The sequence below is a fragment of the Taurulus bubalis genome (genome assembly GCF_910589615.1).
Source record: "Taurulus bubalis genome assembly, chromosome: 8".
Classification (NCBI taxonomy): domain Eukaryota; kingdom Metazoa; phylum Chordata; class Actinopteri; order Perciformes; family Cottidae; genus Taurulus; species Taurulus bubalis.
This window is the reverse complement of record NC_136596.1, coordinates 3,774,749-3,793,366: the sequence shown is the minus strand read 5'-3', so window position 1 is coordinate 3,793,366 and position 18,618 is coordinate 3,774,749. Positions and strand designations below refer to the sequence as shown.

The following is an 18,618-nucleotide window of genomic DNA, read 5'->3' as shown; positions in this document are numbered from 1 at the left end:
CTGAAAAATGCAGTCCTGCACACGTGGAGCGCAGCACAGGTAGACCGCCTGGAGGGTGGGAGGGATTCCACTGGAACTAAGGAGTTTTTTTTATCACGCATTGGCAAGCCTTCTACCTGTATTGGTCAGTGAACTTTATATGATTTTGCTTTTTTTGTCGTTTTTGTTCCTCCGCCTGGAAATACAAAGGTCACACCGGAGCAGACAGCCTCTGCAATCTAGAGCGAGGTAGAAAACAGAAGGGAGACGCAGGTTTGTTACTGGAATACACACAAATAGTGCTGGACTTTGTTCATTTAGACTTTTATCTTCGTTATTTTTTTCTTCCAAAAAACCTGTCGAGACTTTAACCTTGAACAAGCGGAGGAAGTCAGTGGAATACCGGCTCCGAGCGGTCGACCCCCACAATCCCAAATAGGGGCATCTAAGGATTCCACCCAGGTGCTCGGTGACCCGGACTCTGCAGGGGGACCGTCTCGCCCGGCCCGGACCGCGGAGGGCTCCCCTGCCTGCCGACCCAGCCTCGCCTCGCCCCCAGCAGCATGTCCCAGGCTCCGAGGCTGCCTCTAGTCCTCCACACAGCACACTACCATGATCGGATGGACTGCTGGAGGGAGTAAGGCCGCCTCCGCCTCGTCCTGCTCCGGGGCCGGGCTGGGGGCTCGTCCCGGCTCCAGACTGAGGCCCTCGTCCACGCCGCCCTTCGCCCCCCCGTCTCTCCTGCCGGTCCTGGTCGCGCTGCTGTTTCTGTCCTCCTCCCTGCCCGGCGCGGCATGCCAGCAGCGCCGCAGAGACAGACTGAGGCTCGGCGGCCTCTCGCGGACTCTCAGGGTGCCGCTGAACATTTCTGAGGCCGAGGTCGTCTCCAGGCCCAGGGCCACCGGGGGGCCCCTGGGTCGGACCGGAGGGCCGCAGGGGAGGCATGTGCGCAGCTACAACCATCTCCAAGGGGACATGCGGAGGAGGAAGCTGTTCTCCTTCCAGAAGTTTTTCCTGAGGATCGACAAGAACGGAAAGGTCAACGGAACCAAGAGCAAGGATGACCCCCTCAGTAAGTAGCTGTGTGGATGAATGAGACCTCATAGGCTTCTCTGCTGTAGCTTAAGTTAAATGTGTCAGGAACCAAGGCTCATCTGAGCTTTAAAACTACACTTTTCATCTTACACTTGTGGGGAAAAAGCACCTGTTGATTGCTGTCAGAATGGTCAGTTATTTTGAACTGAAAGAACAACACAAATATGCAAATTGGATACACACAACTTGACGCAAACGTTTAATTGAAATGAAGAATAATTCATTTTTAAGGACCGGCAGCTTGGTGTAGCTCGGATGAAGCGATGCCCCGGTTGGAGTCGTCTTTTTTTGTTTCGTTTTGTTTTAAAGCAGACATCCCGCTGATATCTCCCCTGTCCAAACACTCACACACAACGATGGTAGCTCTCGGATGGCTTAAAAAAAAAAAAAAAAAAAGGACCAGGGGCAGATAACCCGGCCCATTATCAGGAAGTCTTCACAGCCCTGGGTAAACAGCGCTGATAACCAACCACGTAGAGAACAGGGCCTGGAGGTGGGGGATGAAGGATATACTCACTCATTGATGCTTTTAGACTCTCTCTCCGTGTGTGTGTGTGTGTGTGTGTGTGTGTGTGTGTGTCTCCCAGCATTTCCCAACCGACGACTCACATGCTCCAGCGGGTGTGTGATCACAGACGACAACACATGTGCTCGCTTATTTCCGACACACACACACACACACACACACACACACACACACACACACACACACACACATATATACATCTCTCACAGCTTCTTTTTTCTCCCCGTCCCTCCTTCCAACCTAATTCCGTGTATACGGAACCCTTTAATGTTCCTCTTGGGAGAGCTCAAACCACACGTTCAATCAAAGTGACTTTTAGGGTGTGTGTGGGGGTGTGTGTGTGTGGGTGTGTGTGGGCAGAATGTCAGGGGGAGATGTTTGTTTTGACAAGGTCACGACAGAGGCGACTTTATTTACCGAGCGTATGACATCGTGATGCGTTTACTGCCGCCCATACGTGAGCAGAGGTGCACCGAGAAAGATAAAAGTAACGCCTGGAACCGGAGAAAAAGGTTCTTTAGCGTGACGACCTCAGAAGAAGCGTTTCCGGTTCCACAAAGAACCGTCCAGATCAAGGTTTTTAGAAAAAGGTTCTTTAAAAAGAAAACATTTACTTCAAAGAGAACTTCAAAGAACCGGTACAGGAGCCGTAAAAAATGGTTCTTTGAGGCACCATTTCTGGTGGAAGTTAAAGTTCTCTAAAGAACCTTTTAAACTGATTTATTTTGCTCATTTATACCATCCCCCCCATCATCAAACATGAATTAAGAACGCTTTAATATTGCAAAAAAACAATATGACAAACATGCAGAACCACCCAATAGATTAAATGGTTCTTTAGTGGGTGATGGTTCTTCGTGGAACCACACGGCCTTTTAAAGAACCACTTTTTCTGCGTGTAGTTTCTTTATAGTTGCAAAACAAGGATGTCGGACTCTCAGTGGCGTGTGAATTCCTTCTAATCTTTACGTGCGTTTGGGAGAGGATTTACTCCTTCTGTCTTCTTTGTTTGACCTCCTGAAACGTCTCATTTTTAAGAGCGTGTTGTTGCATTTTTTCTCTTTTTTGGGGGGGAGTTACTGCCGATGAGCGTTGGGGGAGGGAGTGGGAAAAGGGAGCGCACATAGGGGACTCTCTCTCTGGAGGCACAAGTTCATGAATGACACCGAGGCTGAGCATCATTGTGGCCACATCAAAGCCCGCGCGTCTTCAGTATCAATGGTTGGTGCCATCAAAAAGCCGTGTCCCGAGGGGGGGTCTGAGGACACTGTGTGTGGATTATGTGCCCCCCGTATCGGGTTCTCACGGTAAAGGATACTACACAACGGCAGCTTCGGTCTTCAGCTCCGGCCCCCCGGGGCTGGACATGATCCCAGGGCTGACGTCCTTTGTAGAACCCTCCATGCTCCATTGAAGTGAGAAAATATCAAGTTTTTTTGGTGTGTTTTTTTCATGGAGGACGGCTCGCCTTTTCCTATAGCCAAAAGTTGCAAAGAAAAGACACATTTTTAAAAACTAAAAACCTATATTACTTATCATGTTGCGTCCAAGATGGTGTCTAGGGAGGTGGAGGGGTTTTTCTTCGGGTGCTGCCTGTGGCCCCTGCGAGGACCCCGGGCTCACTTGTCTGTTAAAGAGCCAGCATCCACACCTCCCGCAGATTTTATGGGGATGCCAGCGCAAAACTGTCCCACATGGCTTTCCGACCCGCTGGGAGCCTGAGCTGAGGTTACAGAGAGGAAGGTGGTGTTGAAGTCAGCTTAAGCGGCTATCTGCGTGAACTTTGCAGCTCTGGGTGCAATATCGCTAAAGTTAAGGCAACGGATTAGCGGTAAAAAGGTTCGGGCGGTTAACCGCGGCTGAGACGGTGTGTGTGTGTGTTTGTGTGTGCGAGACAGTCTGGACATGAATGTATCTTTGTGAATGTGTGTGTGAGTGTGTTTCTGTGAGCTAACACTGGTAGCCAAGCTAACGGTGTATGTTGAGTGGGGACAACAACATCAAGAAAAACCAACAGATGGTTCTTTTATGGAGGTTTAAGGGAAAAGAGATGTGGATGTAAATACACTCAGTGTGGTCCCTTATCATGTGTTACTACCCTTATTTACGCCCCACTACGGGTTTTTCTGCATTGGATTGGCAACCTATAATAAAAAATGTACATATTTTTTTCTTCTTCTTCTTTTTAAAAGGAGCAAAGCAAGAGTGAGAAACAATAAAAGCTGCAAAGCACATGTCTTTTGACATCCCACTCGCTGGCCTTGTGCGCCTCCATTCCACAACCGACAACAGAGGAAACGAAAAAAAAGAACCCGGCTACAGATGTAAAGAACAGTCGTCACATCTGAGATCTAAGGTTGTAATCTGCAGGGCGGAGGGTTGGGATCGATGGCCTTGTCCCGTAACACTGCCAGCCGTGAGCTCATTGCTCTCCACCTGTGGAGCGCTCAGCGGAGAATGGAGATGTTGTACGGTTTCGCAGCCAGATTGCAAGTTTGCGTGCAAGTGCACCCTCACCTGCCACAATATCAGCTCTGTGCGTGTGCGTGTGTGTGTGTACGCGAGTGTGTTCCGGTGTGTGTACATACGACCCCCGTCTCGCCCCTGCCTCCGGTGGCTGACTTTGATCAGTGATCATTACAGCCTTACTAATCCTCGCCCCACCCCCGGTCTCACTGTCACGGCTCCTCTGTCCTCCTCTGTTCTCCCGCCTTTCATCCCTCCCATGTTTACAGAGCAGCCAGAGGACCGCCGTGGATTGTCTTACATCCCCGCTCCGTACACCGACACCCGATCCCATAAAAGGAACCAGCAGCCTCTCAGATCTTCAATGGCCGTCGTGTCACAGTCCCCCCGAAAGAAGAAGAAGAAGAAGAAGAAGAAGAAGAAGAAGAAGAAGAAGAAACAAAGACGCTCGCCCTTGGACGCTTAGGACCTCGCCGCCCCGAGGTGCCACCGTTTGAACTGGAAAACTGATACGGTAGAGAGCCCCTCTCGGACGAGGAGGGGACGCTGCTATGTCTTTAAGAGAAGGGGGACCTGCACGCCATCCGCTGTCCACTCACCTACCAGACTGTCCACTCATGCACCAGACTGTCCACGAACGTACCAGACTGTCCACTCATGCACCACACTGTCCACTCATGTACCAGAATGTCCACTCATGCACCAGGATGTCCACTCATGCACCAGACTGTCCACTCATGTACCACACTGTCCACTCACGCACCAGACTGTCTCCTCATGCACCAGGCTGTCCATTCATGTACCAGAATGTCCACTCACGCACCAGACTGTCCACTCACCTACCAGGATGTCCACTCATGCACCAGGATGTCCACTCACGCACCAGACTGTCCACTCATGCACCAGGATATCCACTCATGCACCATTATGTCCACTCATGCACCAGGATGTCCCCTCATGTACCAGACTGTCCACTCATGTACCAGACTGTCCACTCATGCACCAGACTGTCCACTCATGCACCATTATGTCCACTCATGCACCAGGATGTCCCCTCATGTACCAGACTGTCCACTCATGCACCAGACTGTCCACTCATGCACCAGACTGTCCACTCATGCACCAGGATGTCCACTCATGTACCAGACTATCCCATCATGCACCAGGATGTCCACTCACGCACCAGACTGTCCACTCATGCACCAGACTGTCCACTCATGCACCAGACTGTCCACTCATGCACCAGGATGTCCACTCATGCACCAGACTATCCCATCATGCACCAGGATGTCCACTCACGCACCAGACTGTCCACTCATGCACCAGGATGTCCACTCATGCACCATTATGTCCCCTCATGTACCAGACTGTCCACTCATGCACCAGACTGTCCACTCATGCACCAGACTGTCCACTCATGTACCAGACTGTCCACTCATGCACCAGACTGTCCACTCATGTACCAGACTATCCCATCATGCACCAGACTGTCCACTCATGCACCAGACTGTCCACTCATGCACCAGGATGTCCACTCATGCACCAGACTATCCCATCATGCACCAGGATGTCCACTCACGCACCAGACTGTCCCCTCATGCACCAGGATGTCCCCTCATGCACCAGACTGTCCACTCACCTACCAGGATGTCCACTCACGCACCAGGATGTCCACTCATGTACCAGGATGTCCACTCATGTACCAGACTGTCCCCTCATGTACCAGACTATCCCCTCATGTACCAGACTATCCCATCATGCACCAGACTGTCCACTCACCTACCAAGATGTCCACTCACGCACCAGGATGTCCACTCATGTACCAGGATGTCCACTCATGTACCAGACTGTCCCCTCATGTACCAGACTATCCCATCATGCACCAGACTGTCCACTCATGCACCAGACTGTCCACTCATGTACCAGACTATCCCATCATGCACCAGGATGTCCACTCATGCACCAGGATGTCCACTCACGCACCAGACTGTCCACTCATGTACCAGACTGTCCCCTCATGCACCAGACTGTCCACTCACGCATCAGGATGTCCACTCATGTACCAGACTATCCCATCATGTACCAGACTGTCCCCTCATGTACCAGACTGTCCCCTCATGTACCAGACTGTCCACTCATGCACCAGGATGTCCACGAACGTACCAGGCTGTGCGGCCGGCCCCCCTTCCCACCCGGAGCCACCGGAGAGAGGAGGGGTCTGACAGCGGAGCAGAGCCCTGCCACACAAACAGTCATCAGACAGAGAAGGAAGGGGGGCTGATCTGATCAAAGGGTGTCGTCGACTCTCTGGACTTCACACCCCACGCTGAAGTGTGTGTGTGTGTGTGTGAGAGAGTGTGTGCTTATCGGGATGAAACAACGACAGCTCGCAGGAAGTGGGGGAGAGGAAGTCGGGGAGGGAGGAGGCATGGAATCAAACATGTCATGGGAACAGGGGAGGTTAACTCACACACACACACACACACGTAGGCCGAGACAAGTGGGTTCTGTGGTCAAAGGACACATTAGTAAGTTATATCTCTCTGACCTCTGATACCGAGACCACACAAATAACCACAGCTGTCTGCGGCACTAGAAGGCCCTCGTTAACTAGGGGTATAAATTAGCCTCTCTAACAGCCCCGGATCGCTCGCGTCGGGACTCGGAGGGGCCGAATGCCGAACGGGGCATAAACAACCTGAGAATCTCCGCGGCGCATCCACCTATTAATTCTCCGGCTTAACGACCTGCGCAGCTGGGATCTGTTGCACAGGTGCAAGCCGTAAAGCAGCTCTATAATATCGCCCCCAAAAATGATACGCAGCATTCCCACAACCGCACGCAATATCCATTACTTAGCCTGGCCTGTGTCTGTAAAATAAAACTTTATGGATTCGACCCAGGGTGTTGATTCTTCTATAATAATCTTAGCGAGAGTCGAGGCAAAAAGAAAACAGAACTTTCTCTGTTTTCCATTTGTCTGGAATTCTTTTTAATTTGTGACTCTTTTCTGCTGCCTCCCACAGGTATTCTGGAGATCACATCGGTGGACGTGGGAGTGGTGGCCATCAAGGGGCTGAACAGCAACTACTATCTGGCCATCAGCAGGAGGGGAGAGCTGTACGGAGCGGTTAGTATCCGGGTCAAGGGGTCAATCGTGGAGAGATAGTGTTGGACCCTCCTGTCCTTAGCAAAGGAGGCCTTATCTTTACTCTTCCGGCTGTGCCGGGTCGACTTCTGAACACACGATCTAGATTAAACTTCAGGGAATAAGCGAGTTTGATTGGCACCATCAAATGACCATGTGCTCGGCCCTAGGGTCTCCCAATCGGGGGACCCTTTTATATCAGGAAAATCAAGACAAAATCATGGTATAAATCCTTCTCCCCCAAAGAAACAAACATGTTAGGTATCAAATTAAACATAAAAATCAGGGCTACAATAATATATAAGCCCGATGTACAACCTCTAAACACAACTCAAACAATAAATAGGATTAGGGGTTATGGTTAGGGTTATTAGGGTTAGGGCTTAAAGGGCTACAAAAAAAGGTTATAACTCTTGATCCTTTCCTCTTCCAGAGAGAGTTCGGCGTGGACTGCACCCTGAAGGAGCGGATCGAGGAGAACGGCTACAACACGTACGCGTCGGCCGAGTGGAGAAACAAGAAGCGGCAGATGTTCGTGGGCCTGAACGTCCACGGGAAGCCGCTGAGGGGGAAGAAGACGCGCAGGAAGAACACGGCCACCCACTTCCTGCCGATTATGCCGTAAGACGTCGGGGATTCCGACTGTAGGAGGAGGAGGAGGAGGAGGAAGAGGAGGATGACATGCAGCACTGGACAGAGACTTTTCAATACTGGAAGACAAGAATAAACAATAAAAAGCTGTAAAATATAAAGACAGTTTGGAAACAAGGCACTAACACTGTTACGGGGAAAAGAAAGAAAGTACAAAAATGAGCCTCTGCTGCTGGTTGAGACTTTATTTTGGTGGGAGATGATGATGTGTGTGTTTTTCTGTGGCACGGGGATGCAATATTTATCCTTTTTTTTCTGTGCCAACCAGTTTGCAACTGGACTGATATGTGTGTGTGCAAACGTGGACGACCCCCCTGTCCCGGCTAGACGCTGGAGACGTTACTTATGGGCCGCGAGTCACCAGATGATAGAAACCCCGGTGAGAGGATTGGAAACGATCGGCCGGTCGGTCACGACGGCAATTGAACAACGGCGGACGACACATTTAGAGCAAATGTTTGATACTTAACCACTGCGTTTTGACTGTATTGTAATGATTTATTTATTTTGTGAAATATTTAACTAGAGGGGGCGGAACACCTACAAGGCAAGCATTCCTTTGCATTCTCTACTTTTTATAGGAAACTCTGTCACGTGGAAATAAAATACAGTTTTTTTTTGTTCTCCTCTGCGACGCGCTCGTCTCACTTTCTTCAACGACAAAAAAGTGGGGAGAGTTTCCTCACGTTCAGGTTCACGGTGAGTCTTATCTCTGGCGAAACGAGCAACGATGCCAGATATTCCATGTGGCAACCATTGCGCTAATGATTTGTTCCCAAACACGCAGACCCACCGCAACAAAATGGGGAGGGAGGCAACTTCCGCAGTGTGAGCCCAGTTACAGTAGATGCTGACATCATTTCCTAATATCGTAGCAGCCGGTTACTGCGGAGCTGCAGCGGCGAAGGTGCTGATGTAGAGTCATTTTGGGTCTGCACCGCTACTGCCAAACAGGCTTCCGGAGGGCCTTTTGAAGGGGAGTGTGTGTGTGTGTGTGTGTGTAGGCATAAAATGTGAATGAGAGATATGACCTGCGTCTGACCACCCACTTCCTTCAGTAATCATCTGCAAACACACTAATCAATGACAGCTGCCGCGATGCCAGATCAAAAGGGACGCGGGGAGAACATTAACACCGCAGGCTTCCTTCCGGGCCTCACGCGCTCCTCTGGCCACGCCCCCTTTCCTCTCTCTCTCTCTCTCTCTCTTATCCCGAGCGACGCGTCACGCGTCTCAACCGCAGAAGGCGCGCAGAGAAACAAAAAGGTCGGGACGAATTCCCCAAAAATGCATCCAGGATGTGCCAACGACAAGAAAAAGTATAATAAAGCGCGTGACCCCCGCAGGAGTGAGGGCCGCGTTCCGTTTCGTAGGCGGCGGCGGTGTCCTTTAATGGCCGCGACCAATGATTAACGCGGAGGAATGCAGCCGGTGCTTTCTGCCCATGACAGACGGGGCCAGCGGCCACATATGGGATACTGTTTCATGACGTCTCTCTCTCTCTCTCTCTCTCTCTCTCTCTGTCTCTCTCCGTCTCTCTCCCTCACTCCCTGTCTCTCTCCCTCCCTCTCTCTCTCTCTCCCTCCCTCTCTTTTCCTCCCTCTCTCTCTCTCCCTCCCTGTCTCCCTCTCGCTCTCCCTCTCTCCCTGTCTCTCCCTTCCTCCCTCTCTCCCTGTCTCTCTCTCTCCCTCCCTCTCTCTTCCTCCCTCTCTCTCTGTCTCTCTCTCTCCCTCCCTCTCTCTCCCTCCCTGTCTCTTCCTCTCTCTCTCTCTCTCCCTCCTTCTCTCTTCCTCCTTCTCTCTCCCTCCCTGTCTCCCTCTCGGTCTCCCTCTCTCCCTGTCTCTCCCTTCCTCCCTCTCTCTCTCTCTCTCCCTCCCTCTCTCTTGCTCCCTCTCTCTCCTTCTCCCTCCCTGTCTCCCTCTCTCTCCCCCTCTCTCTCTCTACCGCCCTCCCTGTCTCTCGCTCCCTCTCTCTCTCCCTCCCTGTCTCTCGCTCCCTCTCTCTCTCCCTCCCTGTCTCTCCCTTCCTCTCTCTCTCCCTCTCTCCCGTCTCTCTCTCTCCCTGTCTCTCTCTCCCTCTCTCTCTCGCCATGTCTCTCCCTCTCTCTCCCTGTCTCTCTCCCTCTCTTCCTTTCCCTCTCTCTCTCTCTCTATCTCTCTCTCTGCCTCTCCCTCCCTGTCTCCCTCTCACTCCCTGTCTCTCCCTTCCTCTCTCTCTCCCTCTCTCCCGTCTCTCTCTCTCCCTGTCTCTCTCTCCCTCTCTCTCTCTCTCGCCATGTCTCTCCCTCTCTCTCACTGTCTCTCTCCCTCTCTTCCTCTCCCTCTCTCTCTCTCTCTATCTCTCTCTCTGCCTCTCCCTCCCTGACTATCTCCCTCTCTCAATTCAATTGGCTTTATTGGCATGAATGTTAGAACAACAATATTGCCAAAGCATCAAGACACAGCACAAACACAAAAACACAAAAATATACAACTCACATGGACAACAATAATTCTCTCTCTCTCTCTCTCTCTCTCTCTCTCTCTCACCTTTTTGGACTGAAATTAGTTTGGATGTGTTGTTGTTTGTCTGTACTAGCCTAAAGGAGAAGACAAAAGGTTAATGTGTGCACTAGTATAATCATAAACTCCACCTACAGCAGCACTGCTTGTGCCTAGCTGTGTTTACAGTTAAAAGGTCACCACCTCTGCTGATGATCATGCTCCATCTCCTCTTAACACCAATCTCTTGTCGCCTGGTGCATTCCTGACATGTGTGAATGTTTGAACCCCTTTTCAAGACGCTGGCACGGGGAGCAGCAATAACATGGGACAGGGCAGTAATCAGTCCATCAGAGTGGGGCTCTGCATTTCTGGCAACAGGAATTCTCCGTGGCATAATGTGAGCCAGCTTTGGGAAACAAGTGGAAAATGACTGGAGGCTGAAAGAACTAATGAATACTTAGAGCGAGAGGTCTGGTGCAACACATGTTTGTAGTGGGCAGCTACTGAGAGCGCGGGAGGAGAGAGGCACTTCTAAAGCACAGGTCCAGCATCTTAAATATGAAGTATCACAACATATGTTAGACCAGTATTAAGTCTTTTTACTCACGTTGCTCTCATGTTGTGCTGCATGCCTCAACCCACAGAGGGGCGGTAGCTGACATTGCAGACACTCATGTAGTCTATATATTATGTATGTTTCCTTATTTCTTAAAGGCAAAAACCAGAAGTTTGTTTTCAATAAATGTGACTGCGAAAAACTAGTTAAACTAAAATAGAAAAAAAGAGTTTTTTCCTGGCAGTGTGAGATCAATGAATACAAAACAGCATTAGGAGAGATCATGTTTCAATATAACTTGAACAGGTGAATTATTAAATATAAGGTGATCTGATTTACAGATTTCCCTCCCACTGCAGGTTATAATGAATGACGGTCCGGAAGAAAATATTTATAAAAATACTTAAATTAGTATTTAATTGTATGCTACTTTATACTTCCACAACAATTCAGGTATACATATTGTAATTTCCATTGCCTTTTGATTGAAATCATCTTATGCATTACTTCCTCGAGCAACTACAACAGTAAAATGCTTACATACACACATGTAAGTGATACAATACATAATGCTAAAACATTAACATTGGGCTTTTTCTTTGCATGATGAGTGCTTTAACATTAATTTCTCTAGTAATACTGCATTACTTTTAGGGACAGTACGAAAATGATTACCGTGGAGGTATTTCACTTTTCATAAAAAAAACAATAAATAATAATAATTCAATTTTTAAAAGCAAAACCATAGCTAGTGTTGTTTTTATTGGACATTTATTTCGGCATGTTTGGCACCGTGCTTCCTCCAGTCTGAGCCGTTTACAGCGTAATGTCTCCTCCGCGCCGCTAGAGGGAGACAGTGTTATTTTGGTACCACGCGCTGCCATGGATAATCCGCCACAGCGAGTTTGTTGTGAAAGGAAGTCACCAAAAAAAAGTTGTGTATACACCGTGATAGTCGCCGTTAGAGGAAAAAAAAAAGAGAAAAGAAAGGCATCATGAAAGAGAGATAGGGAGATTGTGATAAAACACAAGCAACGGCTACTGCGCGACAACAAACAGCTCCTAACGTCATTTCTTCATCTGTTTTCTTATTCTCTTGTTCTTCTGATGCCGCTTTGAGAGCGAGGCGAGACAGTTATGGACGAGACTTTCGACCGAGCTCCCGGAGCGGGGAGAACCCGAAATGTGTACCCTGGTAACGCCGGGGACTGCGCCGAAACCAAAGTGGCGCATTTCAACCAAAGGGAGCCGCTGAGGCAGCCGAGGACTTCCCCGCCTTTCGGTAGGGAGCCGCCAGCTAGCTAACGACGACCGAGGAGCTAACGGCTAATTCACGAGCTCACGTAACGTTGAAACGCCAACTGTCCGATTAAAAACTGCGTTTGGCTGAATTGAACAGCAGCCACACGAGTCCTCCCGACGGGTCTTATCGTTTAACCTCGTCCTGAATCACCCGGTGCCGTAATTGGCGAGCCAGCTAGCTTTCAAATACCATTAATGTTAACTAGCCGTCGCTTTTTTTTTTGGTGGCGTTGCAGACATTGCACCTGTTGGGATTGTTGCTTCATGTGAGCTAAATAAAGCTCGCGCTCAGATGTCACACAGCTGATTCGTTACGTGCGTCACATGAAGCGGTTTTACCCCGGCGAGCTAACACTGGTAGCCAAAGCTAACGGTGTATGTTGAGTGAGCGACGCCGAGTAAAGGGTGTTTAGAATCGGTTTCACTTCTGGTGAACTTCCCTTCCTCCCAGGTTTCACTTCACCAGAAGTGAAACCTGGGAGGAAGGGAAGTGAGATGGTAGACCTCGCGGTAATACTTTATTCTGTGCGTAATCTTTTCTAAAAACGAGTCTGTTTTTGATAATCGGAGGCCTTGTTGTGATCTTTTTTTTGTAAAGGAGTGTGTGTCTGTATGGTCTTGGGTCAAAACCACGTGATTGCATAGGCAGGTCAGAAATGCACAACCTGTGTGTTCAACTGCATACTTCACCTATAGAGCAGTGTTTGGGTATTTCCAATAACACCATTATGACCCCATCACCACAATCCATAGCCAGCAGTTCTGGTATTGAATGACTGCCAATCCCCCCCCCACAGATATCACACCACTATGTTCATGTGCAGCTGTGTTTACTGTGTGTTGTTCTGCGTCTTTGCTCTCTACTAACATCAGATTCTCCCATTTGACTTGTCGTGCTTCGTGAGCGCAGCAGGACGGTGCTGCATAGTGTTCTGTTTGTCGTGGCAGACTACATCTTTGATTCCCCGCCAGCCATTAAAAAAGAAAAGAAGACGTGGGATGAGTAGTGTCGCCCACAACAAAGACTGACGACGCTTTTCTTCTTCTTCGTTTTATAGATTTTAAAAGACCTAACAATCCCCAACAAAGTGCAAATGCCAACAGTACGCCTGCCCCCCGAGGTTTTAGCGACGGGGATTCCGTGGTCAAGTCGTCGACGCTTTCAGCCAGCGCCCCGGAGTTTGTCCCGTCTGCAACCAACCCGTACGAAGTAAGAGGAATTCACAGAAGCGATTTGTGCACAGCATTGTATCCTGATGGTTCTCTTCACTTCTGAAGTTTGTTTCCCGAGGACAAGTTAGGAACTGTGTCAGTTGCGCATCCCTCATTGTGACTCTGGATTAAGTGACTCTGGAATTTCTCTGCAGTTATTCGTGTGTATATTTATTTTCTTATTTATTTTTTTATAGGACCCGTCGTTTTATGACGACAGCGAAGGCTATTACGATGAGCCAACCTTGGCTGAAACGGTCGCAGAATTCCTCGACCACCTGAGCTCCTCACCGGGGTCCTTTGAGCTGGACGTGGAAGGCATCACCGGCATGCTCAACTCCTGGGTCACCACTGAGGAGCTGTTGAACGAGCTGGTGGAACTGATCTACACGCAGGTTCAGGTTCGGTCCTTGTTTAGCTTTTTGTGTGGATGGAAAAAGTGTGTTGATTTAATCATGACACGCAAAATATAATGCGTTTCTGACCCAAAAAAACCCACAACTTTTCATTGCAGTCTACTGCCATTCCTAACTTCGCTTACACCGGTGCCCGGCTGTGCAACTACCTCTCCCATCATCTCCATGTCAGCCCGCCAAGTGGCAACTTCCGTCAGCTGCTCCTGAAAAGGTGATTTATTCCTGTCTCGTTGGATTTAATGTTTTTCACACACAAAAAACATCCCCTCCGCTTTTTGTTCAATCTGATTTCCTGCTAATGAGATTGTTCAAAAAGAGGGAGAAGCAGGAATATGTTTTGCTGACTCGCCGCAAACGCTCAACGTGCAAAGCGCCGTAAACCAGCAATGCTCGGGTCAAAGGTCCATTAAAGAGGGAGACTGTTTTTTTCTGCCGTGCCGTAGATGTCGAACACAATTCGAACAGAGGGATGCGGCGGCTCGAGGAGATCCGGAGACTCAGAAGAAGTTCCACTCCTTTGTGCTCTTTCTGGGGGAGCTCTATCTTAACCTGGAGGTAAGAGCTTCTCTTTGAGACCGCGTTTTGTTTGTCGTTCCTACCGTTGTCAAAATGCATTCATTTGCTGGTGGGGAGGGGCGGTATTTTTGGCCGACAGCAGGTGGGCAGTTATGGTGTCTGTGACGTGAATTCCTGGATATGTCCATCTGCAATTTCCTCCAACGGTCCCAATAATATTCGTTCCTAAAGTGTCGGGAAGTAGTATATGGCATGAAATGGTGAAGCTACCTTTGAGTCAATAATTGACGGCTGTAAAAGCCCCCAGAGGGACGTCATTGAGGACTTTTCCCGCCTCTATTCATTTTGAAAGAGCATCGGCAATCGGGGGAAACTTCATCACTTTATCGCTCCCCTGCTGCTTTCCATGCCATTTGTTGATTGTTGTGCCTTTTTTCTTTCTTTTTTTTTTTTTTAGGTAAAGAGCGCGAAAGGACCTCCAAACCGAGCCGCCATCCTGCTCACTGCGTTGAAAGACCTGATGAACAGTCTGCTCTCCAAGCCCGTTGACGCTAATCTCATCTGCGCCGTCAAACTGCTGAAGGTTTCAAATCTCAATTGGATAATTTGACCGACTTGTATGGAAGGTTTTCTGCGTCCCTCTACGGTTCAGGCAGGTTGTGTGAGAATGTTGTTTTGTGTGTTTATTCACAGCTGACGGGCTCCATCCTGGATGACGCGTGGAAAGAGAGTGGAAAGCCGCACATGGAGGAACTGATCCAAAGAATAGAAACTATTCTACTGGATGCCACCTGCAGCCGGTGTGTATACAACAGGGGTTCTTACAGTCATGGAAAACCTGGAAAAGTCACAGAATTTTAAAATAGCTGTTTCCAGGCCTGGAAAAGTTCTTCCCAAAAGTTTAGTAAAAGTCATGTAAATGTGTTATATTCATGTGTTCATGACGTTCATTTACGCTGAGTTTGAAATAATGAATATGCTTTTAAAAGAAAGACGCTCAAAATATAAGCAGGCATCTATATAAATGTTTATTCTTTTAATCAAACTATTGTCTCATTCATTTGAGTCATTTAAGGTTTACTGTATGCTTTGTGTTCTCATTGTTAGTTTAAATACTACATTTACTCACTTTATCTTGTTTACACCCAGATTTCACAAAATGTTTGGTCATGGAAATTTGGTTTAAAGTCATGGAAAAGAGCCCCGTGTAAACCGGTGTGCAGCTGCTATGTACGGCTAATGCTAAAGGTAACTTTAGATCAGAAAAAACATGCTTTTGCACCCGAGATGCTGCAAATGGGTCCAGTGTCGGAGACAATCATATTTCAAAACACGTTGGAAGAATAGATATTCTTTGACAAAAGCAATCAAGAATATAGCGCTGTGTAGCAGAGTTGTAGCTTTTTACACGCATATCATTATTCAAACTTCTTGATACGAGTGTGTTTCTTCTTCTGCCACCAGGGATGTCAGGCAGATGCTCCTGAAACTGGTGGAGTTGCGATCGAGCGACTGGGGCAGAGTCCGCGCCGCTTCAGCTGCCAGCAACGCCACGCCGGACAACGACCCCAACTACTTCATGGTGAGCGCCGGGCGGCTGCACCGGAACCCTCCTCTCCCCATCGCTCTCTACATGTCCGCTTTTCATGCAGTTTGTTTTCCCCCTTCTCTCAGAATGAACCCACGTTCTACACTGAAGATGGGACTCCGTTCACAGCGGCAGACCCAGGTGAGTTCAGTGTCTACCGGGTCGGTAAGCGATCCCCACCAGATCTTCTTTCTTCTTCCTGCGATAGCTTCTGATGTCTAACTGTTAGTACAAGTATATGAAAGAGTTAATCCGTTCTATAAATGTAACTCTAAGCTGTTCACCTTAATGGCAGACTGTGTTTTGAGGATGAATGATGAGCTGTAGCCGTTGATACAACTGGACCTTATTTGTTTATGAAGCATTGTTGTTGCTGACAGTAGAAATAGATTCTGCAACACAAAGAACTTCATATTCATAAAACAGATGGTTGGTCATCAGGTAAAATGTGTTTTTCTTAAACGCATTGATGTGTTTATTACTCCTCATTACACAACTATTTATTTAAAAACACAAGTAACGGATGCTGTAAGGAAATGGGGGCGAATGGTCTTAGCTGGACCCTTCGCTCCTCTCCTCAGTCGTTGAATAAGTCGTTTTTAGATTGTCAGTAAAAGCAGAATGACAAAAGGAAAGTGGTGGTCAGACTCTCTTTATTTTGTTTTTTACAGACTATGCGGAGAAATACCAAGAGATCCTGGACCGGCAGGATTATTTCAACGATCCGGATGGAGAAAATGGAGACGAAGAGGAAGTGTAAGTACATGCAATGCGGGCTGAGGACACACACACACACACACACACACACACACACACACACACACACACACACACACACACACACACACACACACACACACACACACACACACACACACACACACACACACACACACACACACACACACACACACACACACACACACACACACACACACACACACACACACACACACACACACACACACACACACACACACACACACACACACACACACACACGCACACACACACGGGTCTTTTGTCTTTTTAAGGTACTGGCCACCTGTGTGAACATCTGAAGCCATAATCCCAGTGAGTTGAATCGTCAGATCTTTGGGATGTTCTTTCACACGTTATATAATTCCACACTGAACACGTGACTTACTAAGGGGCTTTGATTTTTGATCTTTTGTATATTTTCAAATTACTTTTATTGTTTTTATGGGGCAATCAAGAGAAATCAAAGTACAAACATGTAGAACCAACAATCTGGGTAAAAAACAGAGATGCTTGTGAAGCGTTATTTGCTTATAATGCACTTTAAAGATTAATAAAGACATTTATTTTGCTTAATTAATGAATACACTCTGCGGCTGTAAATATATTTCATTCCAGTTAATTGTATTCTATTTTATTGTGTATATTTAAATATATATATATATTTATATTTTTACTTTATTCTTATTTTATTTTGTATATATCTTTCATCCCTGTTGCTTCTTTATATATTTTATCTTGTGTGTTTATTAGTATCTTCAAGTTGTATTCGCTACTACAACTACAAATTTCCCCTTGGGGATTAATAAAGTATATCTATCTATTATTATTATTATTATTATTATTATTGTTGTCTGATATCACAGGCGTTCTGTGGGTGACTCTTCACTACATTATGGTTTTGTATTGGACCCAAACCTGTGAAAGTTCCGGATCATCTCCGGTCACGTGACCGCATAGCGACTTCACCTGTGGGCCCCTGTGCTCGGTGAATGCGCTCCGAGTGGCCCACAATGCAACAGGGTCAGCCATTGATTCAGTTTAGTCAGCAGCTGGCTGTGAAAGAGGGCTTAGCTCGCTCCTGTCTCTCTCTCTCTCTCTCTCTCTCTCTCTCTCTCTCTCTCTCTCTCTCTCTCTCTCTCTCTCTCTCTCTCTCTCTCTCTCTGGCACATTCGTCTAAAAGGTCCAAAAACACAAAGTAAATAAAAGGCGTCTCTCTTTGTTCACAGATACGACTCGGGAGACGAGATGGAGCCCGAGATGGAAGAAGCCTTTGAGAGGTTTTGTTTAGAATCCGAGAAGAAGCGGCAGCAATGACGCGGCGAGTGAGAATCCATTGCGAGAGCCGACGGGCGATTTCCGTTCTTTCCCTTCACTCAACTTTGCTGGAATGTTGAAAAAAAAAAAAAAAAACCCGCAAAAGGAAACTATAGCATCCGATAGGTTCAAACTTTCATTTTTACTTCCATTTGACCGCAAGCGAGCGTTTTTAAAATGGAAAAAGAGATGTTCACTTCTGACGCAGTTTTCTCAGTCGGCGTCAATTTCGAGGGACGGGGACAATCAACGGGGTTGACTTGTTCAAAAGATATTCGAGGTATTAAGATGTTGGGTTTTTTTGGACATGAAAGTTCTCCTTTTGTTTTTAATTATTTCAGAAACGTGTTTCCCTTTCTGCCTAAACTAAAATGCCAAGAGGGAAAATAGTGTGCTGTGTTTTTTTTTTTTCTTCTTTTTTTTTCTGATAGGCAGATTCTTCAGATGTGTGCAAAATATGTGAACTACTATAACGCCCCATGCATAATAGAGTACAGGCCACACCTCATCGTCTTCATCTAACGCGCACTGTAGATGCACAGGCGGCCTTCATCCTCACTGATGAGGTCATCGTGACGTCAGATTGAACATTGAACATTATATT

General features: G+C 47.8%; 2 protein-coding genes across 2 annotated transcripts; both read left to right on the top strand.

Moving 5' to 3' along the window:
- Positions 1 to 591: 591 nt before the first annotated feature.
- On the top strand, positions 592 to 7,839 carry fgf10b (fibroblast growth factor 10b; the record flags this gene model as incomplete). The annotated part of the gene is made up of 3 exons (XM_079222272.1): positions 592 to 1,051; positions 7,093 to 7,196; positions 7,648 to 7,839. The coding sequence occupies 3 exons, from the start codon at positions 592 to 594 to the stop codon at positions 7,837 to 7,839; spliced, it is 756 nt and encodes a 251-aa protein (XP_079078398.1).
- Positions 7,840 to 12,041: 4,202 nt separating this feature from the next.
- On the top strand, positions 12,042 to 18,139 carry paip1 (poly(A) binding protein interacting protein 1; the record flags this gene model as incomplete). Its single annotated transcript, XM_079222271.1, has 12 exons — positions 12,042 to 12,186; positions 12,658 to 12,716; positions 13,231 to 13,416; positions 13,616 to 13,819; positions 13,933 to 14,045; positions 14,278 to 14,389; positions 14,808 to 14,933; positions 15,044 to 15,150; positions 15,815 to 15,932; positions 16,025 to 16,079; positions 16,610 to 16,694; positions 17,927 to 18,139. 12 exons carry the CDS (start codon positions 12,042 to 12,044, stop codon positions 18,012 to 18,014), a joined length of 1,398 nt encoding a protein of 465 aa, XP_079078397.1. The 3' UTR covers positions 18,015 to 18,139.
- Positions 18,140 to 18,618: the final 479 nt, after the last annotated feature.